Source organism: Carassius gibelio, chromosome A17 (genome assembly GCF_023724105.1).
Source record: "Carassius gibelio isolate Cgi1373 ecotype wild population from Czech Republic chromosome A17, carGib1.2-hapl.c, whole genome shotgun sequence".
Lineage (NCBI taxonomy): Eukaryota > Metazoa > Chordata > Actinopteri > Cypriniformes > Cyprinidae > Carassius > Carassius gibelio.
Window position 1 is genome coordinate 26,032,384 of NC_068387.1, and position 12,220 is coordinate 26,044,603.

Sequence of the window (12,220 nt, forward strand, 5' to 3'; positions counted from 1 at the left end):
GCACTGTAAGTCGCTGTGGATAAAAGCATCTGCTAAATGCATTAATTTAATTTAAATGTAATAATTTCATATCCAACAGGAAGCCAATGAAGGGCCTTACGCACAAGCCTAATGTGTGATCTCTTGCTGGTCCTAGAAATAAAAGGATGAACAAGCATCTTCCTCTCTTTTTTAAAAAACCATAGATCTAACCTTAGCAATGTTCCTGAGGTGGAAAAAAACAGGTACGAACCACAAACTTAACATGACTGTTAAAACACATCGATCTGTCAAAAATGACACCCAGATTTCTCATGTCACTACAGTCAGATGATGATAGACCCTCAAGGACCTGCCTAATCTTAAGGGTAATGTTGTCTGGGGCAAAAATCATCACCTCTTTTATCTGTATTAAGCAGATAAAACGTTCTTAGCTTCCTATTGGGTAGTGATGTTCTTTACTTTTCTAAATTTGGGATGAATAAACTCTACAAGCCCAGAGGAGAATCAAAGTTAATCAATTAAGCTGAAAGGGGAGGAGCCACATTAATTCAAAGCTCTACTAAATAGCAAAGCCAACACTGATGTGTATTGTAGCATTGTGCCAAACTTTGTTAGAATGGGGTTCTTGCAAGGCGTATTAGTGTTGGTTGTGATTGTGGCTTTTGATCTGAAGAGTGCATTGGGAAGTTTGAAAGTCCGTCAAAGTCCAAGCAGCAGAAAGCCGCAATCAGCTCCAGCTTCCAGAGTTCCTGATCTTTCATCTCAAGGGTTCTTGAATCCTTTCCAAAAGGCTTCTCAGCTTCCGAGTCTTGACTACAGAAAATTTGCGCAAGACCCTCTTGGTCTTCAGGAGAAGCAGCTGTTGCAGGGTCCAGTCAAGCCTTTGGACTGGAAGTTTCCCATCGTTCCAGAGGTGCAACGTGAGTTGGCGGTGAACTTCCAGTTGAGGAAACCTGTGACTCCCAGTAGTGTGGCTGTTCAATGCAGTGAGGACCGGGTTCATGTGGAGGTAAAGAAGGATATGTTCAGCAATGGTCAACTGATCCAGCCATCTGGTTTGTCTATGGGAGGCTGTCCTGTTGTTGGTGAGGACTCTGCCTCTAGGGTGCTCATCCTCGAATATGCACTACAGGACTGCAATAGTGTACTGATGGTAAGAACTGTTACGTCTTACTGGATTAACCAATAAAAACAAGGGTTCTTAACTAGTGTTAGTTGTATGTTAAACATCCACCGAACCTTTCAGTTTCTGAAACCTGATAACTGACAGCTGCTTTGGGGAACTGCTAGAAACCCCCTTCTTGAACCTTATTTTTAAGTGTAATTGAACCGAACCCATTTGGTAACCACTTCCGTCTCTTACAGATGACTGCGGATGAGCTAGTCTACACCTTTGCTCTTACCTACACCCCTGTGGCATTTGCTGGCACGCCGATTACCCGTACTGAGGGTGCAGTTGTTGGCGTTCAATGCCACTATCAAAGGTAAGCGACTGACTGGATGTCTTCAAGCAGTGTCTTATGGTGTTGTAACCAGAAAACGGTTTATTTGGTATCCCCTTGAACGACAGGCTCCATAATGTGAGCAGTGATTCTTTGAATCCAACTTGGGTTCCTTATGCTTCAACGGAGGTTGCTGAAGACGTCTTGGTGTTTTCCATGAAGCTCATGCTGGGTTTGTGTAGTTTCTTTAGCTCTTAAGCCTTGTGAAATGAGGCTGTGCCTAAACCGTTCTTTCCTCTTGCAGATGACTGGGCCAATCAGAGGCCTTCAAATGTTTACTACTTGGGTGACATTATTAATATTGAAGCATCTGTGAAGGTGTACAACCACGTCCCCCTGCGTGTGTTTGTGGACAACTGTGTGGCCACCCAAGTACCTGATGTGACTTCTGTTCCGAGATATTCCCTCATTGAGAATCATGGGTAAAGTCCTGTTACTTCTCTAGAATGGTTTCAGTTTGTTCAGTGAGCACTCGATCCCTGAGAACTAGGTTGAGTCAAGTGACCATCGGATTAGCTCTTCTTGGTAAATGCTTTTGGCATCGCTGAGAGTGACTGTCCCAATGTTCATCCTACTGAAATGGTATGAGAGCTTTAAAATTCGTCTGAAGCGTAGCTTGGTGTTTCCGTTTTTGGTTCAAGTGTGGACTTGTGCGCACTCTAATGGCTTATGTTGCCCACAATCTTTTGTGCTCTGGCTAAGAATTGGTTCGATCCACGAACCCCTACTACATTGTTAACCACAAACATTGATGTGGGCAACTGGCTGTAAACCTCTCTTCACCCACTCTTTATCAGGTGCCTTGTGGATGCCAAGGCTACGGCTTCCAGCTCCCACTTCTTGCCTCGGACCCAGGAAGACAAGATCCGGTTCCAGCTGGAGGCTTTCATGTTCCAGGGAGGATCCAGTCCTTCTGTACGTACTATATTGACTGAATCTGCGTTCTCCCATCTGCTTTGGTTTTGTGAACCCTTACCGGTGTCTCTTGCAGATCTACATAACTTGTACCGTGAAGGCCACTCTTGCTTCTGCACCCAGTGACGCTCTCCACAAATCCTGTTCCTTTTCCAACGGGTATGTTCATGCTGCTTAAGAACATGATGAAGCTGCCGTGTCTGATTGTTCTTGTTGCAGGTGGCTTGCTGCTGATGGGAACCACCAGGTTTGTGCTTGCTGTGACTCAACTTGTGGTCCTGAAGGGGGACGTGATGCTCCTATTGGGGGTAGGTAGCTGCTTTAAGATCGCTTCTGACACTTCATGTGCTCTACTTGACTTGGGGATTTGCCTTTTTTCAGTAGGTGTTCAGTGGGAAGGCAAGGCCTCACTCGGTCCTGTAATGGTTCAAGGACGACAGAAGACTCTAGCAAGACTTCAATAAATGGGTGTTGGAAACCCTATTGCTGACTTTCAATAAATGCACAACCTTGTTCTTGCTTCTGCTCTTCTTGTCTAGTTTAAACGCTCTGGGTTTGTGCTCTAAGGATTAGGTTCATCTCATTGCTAGTTTTACTTGATCTTAGTGCTGCATTTGGCACCTCAGACATGCTCAGATTACAAAACTATACAGGTATTCAAGGGCAGGCTTAAAGATTTAGTCCTCATTTATCTCCGGCAAAATATGGAGTGCCACAAGGATCCATCCTAGGTCCTCTATCTCCCCCCCCCCCCCCCCCCCCATTACCCCAATTTTACAGTGTTTGCATTGGCTATCTATGTTCCATATCAGTCACAAATTACTACTCCCCTGTAAGACCCTTAATGGTTTAGCTCCTGTATACCTAACTAGCCTTCTACCCAGGGGGCAAGGAAGTTGAAGTCGGGTGGGGGCTGCTATCTTTTAGCAGAACTTCACTTGCGTTAGCATTCCCATTGACTCCCATTCATTCTGGCGTCATTTTGACAGCGAATAACTTTACATCTGAGGCGTTTAAAGACTCTTTGTCCATTATTTCTAAAGATACACGAGAATTTAAAAAGGGCTCCGTTACCTTCTGTTACATTATTGCCCCGTAGAAACAGTTTTTGTAAAAATAGGCTAACGATTTCGTCATAACCACTCGACTCTGTCGCATTACCGTACAGACAGGAGGAGAAGCTCGCAGGCAATTAACTTAATATGGCGTACTGGCGTTACATTTTAAAATACTATACAAAATAATTAATCAGAATACTTACTCCTGCTCACTCACGCCAAAGAACTCAGTCTCTGCAAGATTAACGATGGCAGTTTGCACGCACAGCTACTAGAAGATTTACAGCTGTCAGACAGGTTGCTGATGTCGTCAAGCTTCGTTTGAGTCTGCGCGTCAGAAACGGAAGTGCTAAAAATGGGCTTCACTTGTCTCAGTTGAGTTCCAATGGGGTTGCTGTGTCCATTTCTTTTACTGTCTATGCTTCTACCACACTACAATCCATCACACTCCTTGAGGTCACAAAAAGCTGGACTTCTGGTAGTTCTTAGGATGGCAAAGTCCACTAAAAGAGGTAGAGCTTTTTTTTTTTTTGCATTTGGCTCCCAAGATCTGGAATAGCCTCTTTGATAATGTTCAGACACACCCTCTCTGTTTTAAATCTGGATTTAAAAAAACATCTCTTTTGCCAAGCTTTTGAATTTTTTTTTTTTATAGCCAAATAGGTGTACTATGGACAGCTGGATTGTGCAATGGGCATTTAAAATGTCCCTACAGGACAGGTCCTCAGAAATGGTAGTTCCCAGGAACTTGAAGCTGGAGACCCGTTCAACCATTCTGTGGATGGGGTCATGTGTGCTTTCTTTTTCCTAAAGTCCACAATGAGCTCATTTGTCTTATTGGTGTTAAGGAGCAGGTTGTTGTCAAGACAGGAGTTGTGTCTCCTTCCTAAATGTGGGGAAATTGGTAGTCATTCTGTCCCTTCTCACTAGGGAAGTTAACTTAACCTTTGAAGAGAACTACTGTGAACTTGGTTTAAGCTCAGTTTAAAGAATTATGTTGAATCTGTTGCCCATGATGCTATAAATTCTTCTGCCAATCGGAGTCTCTGCCCCTAGGGTTCCACATGAACACCCACTTCCCAGAAGCTCTGCAGATATTTTGTATGCATCTTATGTTGTGAACTAATTGCTTTCTATATGTTGGCTAAATTCAATTGGACAATTTTATTTGTCCTCGCATCACCGAATATAATTCATCATTTTTAGTGTGTTTCCCAATATGCCTTGACAGTCCATCACAAATCCATCACTTGCTCCGCAATGAAACCACTCTCATTCTGATGGTACCCATTCACTGGGTGAGCAAGTGATGCAATGTTACATTTTTATAAAGCTGATGAAGAAACAAACTCCTCTACATCTTGGATGACCTGAGGGTGAGCACAATTTTCATTTTAGTAATTTATTGCTTTAATCCCAAACATATATGCAGCGTCCAGTTCAAACAGAGAATTGATGTCATTGTTTTTGTTGTTGTTGTTATGCAACATGCAATTTTTTCCATGAGTGACTTGGACAGAAACATCCATAATCAAAGAAAAAAGCAGTGCAATTTAAGTAAAAATAAAAAATAAATTTTTCAAGTCAAGCCACCTTTATTTATATAGCACTTTATACAAATCAGATTGTGTCAAAGCAACTGAACAACATTAATTAGGAAAACAGTGTGTCAATAATGCAAAACGACAGTTAAAGGCAGTTCATCAATGAATTCAGTGATGTCACCATTCAGCTCAGTTTAGTTTAAATAGTATCTGTGCAATCATTTACAATAAAGTCAACGATATCCTTGTAAATGAAGTGACCCCAACTGAGCAAGCCAGAGGCGACAGCAGCAACGAACCAAAACTCCATCGGTGGCAGAATGGAGAAAAAACCTTGGGAGAAACTAGGCTCAGCCGAGGGCCCAGTTCTCCTCTGACCAGACGAAAACCAGTAGTTCAATTCCAGGCTGCAGCAAAGTCAGATTGTGCAGAAGAATCATCTGTTTCCTGTGGTCTGTCCCGGTCCCCACTGTCTTTCAGGGCTGTAGAGGTCCTTTCTAGATGCTGCTCCACCATCTGGGCTGGATAAGTACTGGATCCGGGTGACTGAAGTGACCAGCTGATGGGGATACAGACTTGATCTGGTGGCTACAGTGACCTCGGAATAAGAGAGAAACAGACAAATATTAGTGTAGATGCCATTCTTCTACATTGGGTGTTATGGGAAGTGCCCCCGGTTCCAGTTTACCTAACTAATGCAGCCTAAAAATGCTTTAACAGATTTGGATTTTAGAAGCGTATTAGTGTGTTATGTGTAAGTCAGGTTAAAGAGATGGGTCTTTAATCTATATTTGATCTGCAAGAGTGTGTCTGCCTCCAAAACAATGTTAGGTAGGTTATTCCAGAGTTAGGCGCTAAATAGGAAAAGGATCTGCCGCCCGCAGTTGACTTTGATATTCTAGGTATAACCAAGTTGCCAGAGTTTTGAAAACGCAGTGGATGTGGAGGACTATAATCTAACAAGAGCTTTTTCAAATACTGAAGTGTTGAACCATTGATGGCTTTATAAGTAATAAGCAAGATTTTAAAATCTATACGATGTTTAATAGGTAGCCAGTGCAGTATTGATGCAGGCTAATATGGTCATACTTCCTGGATCTAGTAAGAACTCTAGCTGCTACATTTTGGACTTGCTGGAGTTTTCAGAATTTAGCAGTAAGAAAACACTTGTCATCCAGTTTTTTTATATCGACTATGCATTCCGTTAGTTTTTCAAATTGGTATGTTTTGCTGGGCCAAGAAGAAATATAGAGCTGAGTATTATCAGCAAAATAGTGAAAGCTAACACCATGTTTCCTGATGATATCTCCCAAGGGTAACATGTAAAGCGTGAAGTCCTAGTACTGAGCCTTGTGGTACTCCATGCTGCGCTTGTGATCGATATGATATCTCTTCATTCACTGCTAAAAAATTGATGGCGCTCATATAAGTATGATTTAAACCATGCTAATGCCCTTCCATTAATGCCAACAAAGTTTTCTAGTTTTCAGAATGTTGTGGTCAAAATTGTGGAACGCAGCGCTAAGATCCAATAGCGTTAATAGAGAGATACAACCACAATCAGATGAAGAGAGCAGGTCAATTCTAACCAGAGGCGGACAGAGCACACAGCTTCATTACTTGAGTAAAAGTACAGATACCTCTTATTCAAGTACAAGTCAGATGTCTACTTAAGTAAAAGTAATGAAGTACTTGTTTTTAAAAGTACTTTATTATCAAGTGTACAAGAGTACATTTTCTGAAATATTCCATTACTACTGCCACAGTGCTTACATTTATGTACGGAAATGTCCTACAAAGAGTTATGAAAAATGTTAATGTTAATACCTTGGATAATGTAAAAGGAGTTGAAAGTAAAATTAAGTCATTTTCATCATTTTAGCATATTGCTTTGTTTAACATTTCTCACTTGCCCACAATGGCAACGTTCTGACAAACCTCTGCTAGAGTTTTAATGGATTTTTTGCACCCACATTTGAACCTGACTGTGTTAAACACACTGCATACTGAAGAACGAAGCAAATGCTCAGCTTACATTAATGTGTATTATCAGAAAAGAAAATTCACCTAACAATTGTGTTTCTCTGTTGTTTTCATCAATCAAATCAATAAACCTAAACCAGCAAAGAAGACAATATAGCAAAGTTCTGACACACCTCTGAACCTGACCATGTTATACACGCAGCATAGAAGAGAAAATACTATAATTTTAAATAATACTGTGCTGCACAGTAATATAAAAATAGACAATAAAATAAAATAACAACTGTTCAAATAAACACCTAGTACAACACTACAACTATAAATTCCATAAAACTTCAATAACAAACAAATCATATTGTTAATTAAAAGCTTGTCCAAAAAAGGGAGCGAGTTCCAGAGCCTTGGAGCCACAACACAGAAAGCACAGTCACCTCTTGTCTTAAGATGTGTTCTGGGAACAATTAAAAGATCTTGGCCTGAAGACCTCAAAGACCCACATGGAGTATGTATATGCAAAAGATCCTGGATGTAAGAGGGTGCTTGACCATGCAAGGCTCTGAAAGTAATGACCAGAATTTTAAAATGCACTCTATATCCACATGAACACATGATATGTAAAAATTGATAGCCTGAATGCACTGTAAGTCGCTGTGGATAAAAGCATCTGCTAAATGCATTAATTTAATTTAAATGTAATAATTTAAAATCCAACAGGAAGCCAATGAAGGGTCTTACGCACAGGAGTAATGTGTGATCTCCTGCTGGTCCTAGAAATAAAAGGATGAACAAGCATCTCCCTCTCTTTTTATTTAAACCATAGATCTAACCTTAGAAATGTTCCTGAGGTGGAAAAAAACAGGTACAAACCACAAACTTAACATGACTGTTAAAACACATCGATCTGTCAAAAATGACACCCAAATTTCTCGTGTCACTGTAGTCAGATGATGATAGACCCTCAAGGACCTGCCTAATCTTAAGGGTAATGTTCTCTGGGGCAAAAATCATCACCTCTGTTTTATCTGTATTAAACAGATAAAACGTTCTTAGCTTTCTATTGGGTAGTGATGTTCTTGACTTTTCTAAATTTGGGATGAATAAACTCTACAAGCCCAGAGGAGAATCAAAGTTAATCAATTAAGCTGAAAGGGGAGGAGCCACCTTAATTCAAAGCTCTATTAAATAGCAAAGCCAACACTGATGTGTAGTGTAGCATTGTGCCAAAGTTTGTTAGGATGGGGTTCTTGCAAGGTGTGTTAGTGTTGGTTGTGATTGTGGCTTTTGATCTGAAGAGTGCATTGGGAAGTTTGAAACACCGTCAAAGTCCAAGCAGCAGAAAGCCGCAATCAGCTCCAGCTTCCAGAGTTCCTGATCTTTCTTCTCAAGGGTTCTTGAATCCTTCCCAAAAGGCTTCTCAGCTTCCGAGTCTTGACTACAGAAAATTTGCGCAAGACCCTCTTGGTCTTCAGGAGAAGCAGCTGTTGCAGGGTCCAGTCAAGCCTTTGGACTGGAAGTTTCCCGTTGTTCCAGAGGTGCAACGTGAGTTGGCGGTGAACTTCCAGTTGAGGAAACCTGTGACTCCCAGTAGTGTGGCTGTTCAATGCAGTGAGGACCGGGTTCATGTGGAGGTAAAGAAGGATATGTTCAGCAATGGTCAGCTGATCCAGCCATCTGGTTTGTCTATGGGAGGCTGTCCTGTTGTTGGTGAGGACTCTGCCTCTGGGGTGCTCATCCTCGAATATGCACTACAGGACTGCAATAGTGTACTGATGGTAAGAACGGTTACGTCTTACTGGATTAACCAATAAAAGCAAGGGTTGTTCACTAGTATTTGTTGAATGTTAAATCTCCACCGAACCTTTCAGTTTCTGAAACCTGATAACTGACAGCTGCTTTGGGGAACTGCTAGAAACGCCCTTCTTGAACCTTATTTTTAAGTGTAATTGAACCGAACCCATTTGGTAACTACTTCCGTCTCTTACAGATGACTGCGGATGAGCTAGTCTACACCTTTGCTGTTACCTACACCCCTGTGGCATTTGCTGGCACACCGATTACCCGTACTGAGGGTGCAGTTGTTGGCATTCAATGCCACTATCAAAGGTAAGTGACTCAATGGATGTCTTCAAGCAGTGTCTTATGGTGTTGTAACCGGAAAACGGTTTATTTGGTATCCCCTTGAACAACAGGCTCCATAATGTGAGCAGTGATGCTTTGAGGCCAACTTGGGTTCCTTATGCTTCAACGGAGGTTGCTGAAGACGTCTTGGTGTTCTCCATGAACCTCATGATGGGTTTGTCTAGTTTCTTTAGATCTTAAGCCTTGTGAAATGAGGCTGTGCCTAAACCGTTCTTCCCTCTTGCAGATGACTGGGCCAATCAGAGGCCTTCAAATGTTTACTACTTGGGTGACATTATTAATATTGAGGCATCTGTGAAGGTGTACAACCACGTCCCCCTGCGTGTGTTTGTGGACCGCTGTGTGGCCACCCAAGTACCTGATGTGACTTCTGTTCCGAGATATTCCCTCATTGAGAATCATGGGTAAAGTCCTGTCACTTCTCTAGAATGGTTTCAGTTTGTTCAGTGAGCACTCGATCCCTGAGAATTAGGTTGAGTCAAGTGACCAAGGGTTTAGCTCTTCTTGGTAAGTGCTTTTCACGGTCGCTGAGACTGTCCCAATGTTCATCCTACTGTAAATGGTATGACCGTTTTAAAACTTGTCTGAAGCGTAGCTTGGCATTTCCGTTTTTGGTTTAAGCGTGGACTTGTGCGCACTCTAATGGCATATGTTGCCCACAGTCTTTTGTGCTCTGGGCAGGAATTGGTTCGCTCTACGAACCCCTACTACAGCGTTAACCACAAACATTGATGCGGGCAACTGGCTGTAAACCTCTTTTCACTAGGGATGGGTACCGAAACCCGGTATTAAAATAGCCCGGGGCTAAATTATGAAAGCCCGTAGTATCCATAAGATCTGACTGTATCGGTTCTGCTTTTGGTACTGGAGGGAAAAAATTAATGTACTATGGCTTTTCTTAATGTTATCGTGCACATCTTATCTCACCAAACATTTCTAATGTGCGATCATATTAAGATGCTTGTCTGTGAGATCTGTCATGCGCGCCGCGGAGTACGCGTGTACGGTGCACACACACACGCATGAGGGCAAGGGGCCGTTCACATATCACTCAAGTTCGTTATTTCAAATGTAGGTGCACGGTATGCCCGCTCGTAATGGAAGCGGGGTTTTTTTTCAGAATGTCGCAAGTGCACTGCAGGTCATGTAACTTCCTCCCCTTTTCCGTAACAATGTTGAAAGCTCAACCAAGATGAAGGAACCGCTGATAGCTGTATGGGGATTTTATTTTTTTTTAGTAGCGGTGCTACTGAAAGCAGTTTTTAGTGCTGGACCGTTAAGCAGTATCGGTAGGAGTAGTAATGCCGTTAAAGCCTTAACGATACCCATCCCTACTTTTCACCCACTCTTTATCAGGTGCCTTGTGGATGCCAAGGCTACAGCTTCAAGCTCCCGCTTCTTGCCTCGGACCCAGGAAGACAAGATCCGGTTCCAGCTGGAGGCTTTCATGTTCCAGGGAGGATCCAGTCCTTCAGTACGTACTATATTGACTGAATCAGAGTCCTCTTCCCATCTGCTTTGGTTTTGTGAACCCTAACCGGTGTCTCTTGCAGATCTACATAACGTGTACCGTGAAGGCCACTCTTGCTTCTGCACCCAGTGACGCTCTCCACAAATCCTGTTCCTTTTCCAACGGGTATGTTCATGCTGCTTAAGAACACGATGAAGCTGCCGTGTCTGATTGTTCTTGTTGCAGGTGGCTTGCTGCTGACGGGAACCACCAGGTTTGTGCTTGCTGTGACTCAACATGTGGTACTGAAGGGGGACGTGATGCTCCTATTGGGGGTAGGTAGCTGCTTTAAGATTGCTTCTGACACTTCATGTGCTCTACTTGACTTGGGTATTTGCCTTTTTCAATAGGTGTTCAGTGGGAAGGCAAGGCCTCACTCGGTCCTGTAATGGTTCAAGGGCGACAGAAGTCTTTAGGTGGACTTTAACAAATGGGGACAACCCTATTGCTTGCTTCCAATAAACCGAAAACCGTGTTCTTCTGCTCTTCTTGTCTAGTTTAAAAACTCTGGGTTTGTGCTCTAAAGATTAGATTCCTCTCATTGCTAGTTTAACTTCATCTTAGTGCAGCATTTGGCACCATAGATCATGACATGCTCAGATTGATTACAAAACTATACAGGTATTCAAGGGCAGGCTCAAAGATGTTTAGATCCTACCAGTCCAATCGCTACAATTTTGTTTTATTACTTACTGGGCCTAAAAAAGGTACACCAACTACAGTTTGCAACTAGATTGCTGTGCGGTTACTTTCTCTACAGCCAAAAATCTGGGTGGTATATTAGACCGCAACTTGTCTTTTGAAAGCTGTTTCTGATGCAGAAAAGCTAGTTCATGCAATCAGAACCTCTAGACTATTGTACTGCACTTCTACAGTAGGTGGTTTTCCAGCATTTTCAATAAGCTACAGCTAGTCCAAAATGCTTACCATGTCAAGAAATTCTGATCATACTACCCCAATTTTACAGTCTCCGCAATGGCCACCTATTAAGATCTGTTTAAGTTCCAAATTATTACTTGACTAAGGCCCTAAATTATTTAGCTCATTTAACTAGTCTTATACCATGCTTCAATCACTCTCTCTAAGGTCACAATGTTGGACTTCTGGTAGTTCCTAGGATAGTAAAGTCCACTTAAGGAGATTTATGCATTTGGCTTCCAAACTCTGGAATAGCCTTCATAATGTTCGGGGTTCAGACACACACTGTTTAAATTTAGATTAAAAACATGTTTTGCCAAGCATTTGTATAATGCATCTCATGATTTGTGACTGCAGTTGTATCTGATCAAATGTGAATTATTATTATTTGGCTTTGGTTAAACTAATTTTACTTTGTTAGAACAGCATCTACGCTGATGTTTTTGTTTCTGTTTTGCCATGAGATTTACATCCTGTGGTAACTAAGGTTTACACAACCTCCAGTCTGGATCCAGAACACCTGAGAAGAGATGATGCCAAGCCATCAGAAGACCTCCGATGATGCTAACCCTTAAACAACATACAGAACTACCAAATATTGTTACAAGTGTGATTGCATTATATAATTGCTGTTAAGAGTGTTCATCTGGTTGACTACGTCTTGTATTA

At 42.0% G+C, this 12,220-nt stretch overlaps 2 protein-coding genes across 3 annotated transcripts; both read left to right on the forward strand.

The window, feature by feature from the left end:
* The first annotated feature begins 559 nt into the window (after window positions 1–559).
* On the forward strand, window positions 560–2,912 carry LOC128031827 (zona pellucida sperm-binding protein 3-like). 2 transcript variants are annotated; one of them, XM_052620306.1, is made up of 8 exons: window positions 560–1,135; window positions 1,348–1,466; window positions 1,553–1,656; window positions 1,729–1,906; window positions 2,282–2,399; window positions 2,476–2,558; window positions 2,619–2,707; window positions 2,784–2,912. In XM_052620306.1, exons 1-8 carry the CDS (start codon window positions 599–601, stop codon window positions 2,861–2,863), a joined length of 1,308 nt encoding a protein of 435 aa, XP_052476266.1. In that variant the 5' UTR covers window positions 560–598; the 3' UTR covers window positions 2,864–2,912. The 2 variants fall into 2 exon arrangements, with proteins under 2 accessions (XP_052476266.1, XP_052476265.1); XM_052620305.1 differs by having other exon boundaries at window positions 561–1,135; window positions 2,781–2,912.
* A 5,263-nt stretch (window positions 2,913–8,175) lies between these two features.
* LOC127933121 (zona pellucida sperm-binding protein 3-like) lies at window positions 8,176–11,108 on the forward strand. The gene is made up of 8 exons (XM_052529867.1): window positions 8,176–8,756; window positions 8,969–9,087; window positions 9,174–9,277; window positions 9,350–9,527; window positions 10,480–10,597; window positions 10,677–10,759; window positions 10,820–10,908; window positions 10,984–11,108. The coding sequence occupies exons 1-8, from the start codon at window positions 8,220–8,222 to the stop codon at window positions 11,058–11,060; spliced, it is 1,305 nt and encodes a 434-aa protein (XP_052385827.1). The 5' UTR covers window positions 8,176–8,219; the 3' UTR covers window positions 11,061–11,108.
* The last annotated feature ends 1,112 nt before the right edge of the window (window positions 11,109–12,220 follow it).

Bases quoted from the DNA above. Each gene is read 5' to 3' on its own strand.
- LOC128031827 (XM_052620305.1), top strand. From the start codon at position 599: ATGGGGTTCTTGCAAGGCGTATTAGTGTTGGTTGTGATTGTGGCTTTT. The intron at 1,136-1,347 runs GTAAGAACTGTT...CGTCTCTTACAG, and splicing joins ACTGCAATAGTGTACTGATG to ATGACTGCGGATGAGCTAGT. The intron at 2,400-2,475 runs GTACGTACTATA...TGTCTCTTGCAG, and splicing joins AGGGAGGATCCAGTCCTTCT to ATCTACATAACTTGTACCGT.
- LOC127933121 (XM_052529867.1), top strand. From the start codon at position 8,220: ATGGGGTTCTTGCAAGGTGTGTTAGTGTTGGTTGTGATTGTGGCTTTT. The intron at 9,528-10,479 runs GTAAAGTCCTGT...ACTCTTTATCAG, and splicing joins TCCCTCATTGAGAATCATGG to GTGCCTTGTGGATGCCAAGG. The intron at 10,909-10,983 runs GTAGGTAGCTGC...CTTTTTCAATAG, and splicing joins ACGTGATGCTCCTATTGGGG to GTGTTCAGTGGGAAGGCAAG.